Source organism: Ursus arctos, unplaced genomic scaffold, assembly GCF_023065955.2.
Source record: "Ursus arctos isolate Adak ecotype North America unplaced genomic scaffold, UrsArc2.0 scaffold_19, whole genome shotgun sequence".
Classification (NCBI taxonomy): domain Eukaryota; kingdom Metazoa; phylum Chordata; class Mammalia; order Carnivora; family Ursidae; genus Ursus; species Ursus arctos.
The window spans coordinates 27,749,960-27,754,163 of NW_026622863.1; the positions used below are offsets into that span (position 1 = coordinate 27,749,960).

The window sequence follows — 4,204 nt, forward strand, 5'->3', positions numbered from 1 at the left end:
ATCAAGCCTCAGGTCAGGTTCCCTGCTCAGCCGGGAGTCTGCTTCTCCCTCTCTGCCCCTCCTTCCGCTCATGCACATACGCTCTCTCAAATAAGTAAAATCTTTTAAAAAAAACGCTCACATAGCTATATTTTAAAAACCATTTTTCTAAAATTTGCCATCAATCTGCATAATTGGGAGGTGTCTACAAATGATTATTAACATGTAATGTTCAGCCTCATAAAATTAAGTATTTCCAAAGGCTCTTTCTAGCTCATCTTTAAGGCTATTATATTAGAAAATTGTATTAACTTTTTGTGCAGTCTGACGGATTATCTCAAACAACTTTTAAAGCTGCTATCTAATATATACCATTTATTTCTAAACTCAGTCCTGGAAAAGTTCACTTGCTTTCATAACCATTACTGACATTTTCAAATGCATAACAGCCAGTTTGCCCCCATCACTCCCTGCCTGCTACATAATTCCACTTGGATGTGCTGTCGTCAACTTTTAAATGAATGTTTAAAATAACTAAATTGCTTTTTCCCAAATTGCCTTTCTAGTCCCAACTAACCTGCTATCAATGTTAGTGTCATTTTCTCTACCACCCAGGCTGGAAACTCATATTCTTCTCTATCTGTCCCCACTTTCCTAGTACAAGTCTTCAATATCTAATGCCTAAACACCTTCCTTGCCTATCAGATATTCCACTCCTATCCACCCCAATCCATTCTCATTTGTTCAAGGCCGCTATTTATGAGGGACCTTACTTCCCAAAAGTCCCCTCGGGATCAGATAAGATCAAGTACTTCAAATGGCTTTGAAGACCGTAAAGCATTATATAAATGATGTTGCCTAATGATTTAAGAAAAACTTTTCCTGTTATTTCAGTAAAAAAGTTTAAATTTGATAAACGAACTTGAAGCATGAAACAAGTTAATCTCAAAAATGTTAAATTCAGAAAGACAGTAACTAGAAATCTTACCAGAAAAGTTGCCATGAATGGCAAAGCTGATGCCTGTGGCTCGCTGCAAGGTCAAATTGTATAGGAACATGATGGCAGCAACAGTGAGATACTCACAACTCCACAATCAGGCCTCAGTTGTAACGAGTCAAAACAAGCTAAGAGCACATAAAACAGAAAAATATCAGCTGGGAAACTACTTTAACAGACATTTCTATATAGGAACTTCTGGCTGAAGGCAGAAGCCATACAGGAAGGCTTACTGACAAACAACATATTTAAAACTAGAGAGCATTCTATATGCCATGCACTGTGCTGTGTACTTTGCCTCTAATCCCTCAAGAAACCTATAAATAACTCATTATCATACTAATTATATAGAGGAAAAAAATGAGGTTAAGAAATTAAATCACCTGCCTGAGGTCAGTAACAAGTGGTAAAAATTTTGGGATCTTGACCATTAATACACTATTTGCCCTTACTGTCACAGAAACTAAGCAGCTCAATATGTACTTGTATCTGCATAGGCTATACACACACAGTTCAGAATTCTTTAAAAGCACAGCAAAAAGCTTCCATCCATCCATTCCCTAGCCATCCATTTCTCTTCCCTGGGGGGAATCAGTTTTACTACATTGTATTATGTCCTTCCAGATACTTTCTGCACATACAAGCAAAAATACGTTAATACTAGATCTTCTCCCTTTTAACTAATGGTTGGGTACTATGTATTGTACACTTACTCACGTTATTCTGCAACTTACTTTTCATTACTTTACCTTGAAGATAGCAATTAACAAAGGGCTTTCTCATTTTCATTTTCCAGCCACCGAGTATTCCATTGAATTGTGTATATAAGGATTCATTTAGCCAATACCCTTTGGATCAACATTTAAGTTCCCAATCTCCTGCTATTATGAATACTGCTGCAAAAAAAAAAAACAAAAAACCCTCCTACTGGGGTACCTGGATGGCTCAGTTGGAAGAGTGTGTAACTCTTGATCTTCAGGTCCCGAGTTCAAGTCCCACATAGAATGTAAAGATTACTTAAATAAAGTTAAAAAAAAAAAAAAACTTTCATTTTTTTTTAAAGTGGGCTCCACACCCAGCTTCATGCCCATGGGGCTTGAGCTCTGAACCCTGAGATCAAGAATCAGATACTTAACCGACTGAGCCACCCTAGTGTCCCCAAAAAAACTTTAATTAAAAAAAAATATGAGAGAAAAGAAAACCCCTCCTATATAGGCCATTTATACATGTAAGACTGTATCTTTAAGAGTCATCCCGAAAAGGACCCTGGGTGACTCAGTCGGTTAAAAATCTACCTTCCAATCAGGTCATGATCCCAGGGTCCTGGGATTGAGTCCTGCATCGGGCACCTTGCTCAGCAGGGAGCCTGCTTCTCCCTCTGCCTGTGCTCACTTGCTTGCTCTGACAAATAAATAAAATCTTAAAAAAAAAAAAATTAATCCCTAGAAGTGAAATTGCTGGATTGAGAGGTTCATACATTTGAAATTTTGACAGATACTGCCAAATTACCTTTCAAAGAAACTCTACCAATCTATATCCCCAGAAATGCATGAGTCCCTATCTCCCCACAACCAGAACTTTGCTAATCTAACAGATAAAACTGGTAACTTAAGGGTAGTTTCCATTTGCCTCTCTTATCTATCTCAATATTTGACAATTAGAATTTAAAATGTAAATCCACTCATAAAAAACTAAAACAAAACTCAATTCCTACCACTTCAGGAGGCCTCTCTAAAGAAATATACAGTCACATAATAGGATTCTTTTCATTAGATAGGACTGAAGACTGCAAACTGATGTACCTTTATCAAAAATTACCCAAAACTACAACTATACAATTACTGCCAGAAAACTTTTTTCAATTATTTAAAGACCTTGAAAAATCTAAAGTAACCACTCTGTAATTAACACAAAAATGTGATTTTGTTAAATGAGAGAACAGAATTATGAGTAAATGTCCTCAAAAATAGTAGTCACCCAGCTTTTGCCCAGCCCAGAAATGGTTAAAAGACGAAAAGATTGAACCCTCCACCCTGGAAACGGGTCCCGAGATATAAATTTTCCTTCTTGAAACTAAGGAACATCTTTAACTTTCTTCTAAGATGGTAGGGAAGAAAGAAAAGCTATGTGGTGAAAAAAGAAGGGGGTGGGGAAATGACCTACAAAAGAAAAGTAGAGAAAATGCACTGACAGAAACACACACACACATCCCCAAAAGGGCTTATACATTGCGATGGTTCCAGGGAAAGCTGCTCTCAGCTTAAAGTCTGAGGAAAAAGAGGCAAAGAATATGCCGTAATTGCTCTCAACTGAAAAGTAGTAATGTGATCAACTATACTTCAATTTAAAAAAAAAAAAAGAAAGAAGAAAGAAGAGTGAATGTGATTCTCAAACAAAAGTAAATTTATCCTATCACATCCTGCTGTGGTTATAAAACTTCAAACATAATTTCAAAACTGCAGTTATCAACAACAGAATTTATAACGAAACCCTATCATGTCAACATGATCCATGTTGCAGGACTGACTATACTAAAATCAAGGAATTGCTATTAAAAAAAAAAAAAAAAAAAGGAAACCACGGGCCACTTCTGAAGCCCTGAAAAGTTCCCCAGCCTACTCTTCATTCTTTATAACTCCTTGAGAACTCCATCTACTTTCCAGTACCTTTATAACTGATGGCATCCATTACAGCCTGCAGAATTCAAACCTACTTGGGCTCACGTTCCCCAGCTGTTCCTTTTTATTAGATAATGGAAGAAGTTGCATTTTGGAGGAAGATCAGTCCAAAACTACAGAACTATATACCAGAAACCACTAACGGCCAAAACCTGGTAAATTTTGCGATTTCCCCTACTCCTACCTCCTGTCTGTGACCACTACAAATTGAGGTAATTGCTGCCTCCATCCCTTCTCCTTGTGCCAAAGGAACATCATTGCATTCAAACTTCGCAAAGTCTTCAAAATAGATAGTATTGTTCCCCACTTTACAAATGATAAAACTGAAAATCAGTGAAGGAAATAGTTGTCCAAGTACCAAAACACAAATTCAAACGAGGGTCCTGGCACCAAAAACTGTTTCCGTTATTTAAGCTTTCAACACGCTGGGTCTTCCCAGCTTACAGTTGGTCTGTCGTTTACGTCCATCCCGCCCCTCTCTCACCTACCCCTGGGCCTAAAAGCTGGGAAATTTCTAGAAGTTTTATTTTGATCCAGGCTTCGTTCCCAC

At 37.5% G+C, this 4,204-nt stretch overlaps 1 protein-coding gene across 2 annotated transcripts in view; it reads right to left on the minus strand.

Moving 5' to 3' along the window:
* The window catches only part of SF3B3 (splicing factor 3b subunit 3), a 41,417-nt gene that overhangs the window by 36,622 nt on the left and 591 nt on the right, over window positions 1-4,204 (minus strand). For both annotated transcript variants that reach the window (XM_026495190.4, XM_057314229.1), the window contains exon 2: window positions 968-1,104. In XM_026495190.4, coding sequence (XP_026350975.1) covers window positions 968-1,037 — 70 coding nt within the window. In that variant the 5' untranslated portion in view covers window positions 1,038-1,104. The remainder of the gene's footprint in view (window positions 1-967; window positions 1,105-4,204) is intronic.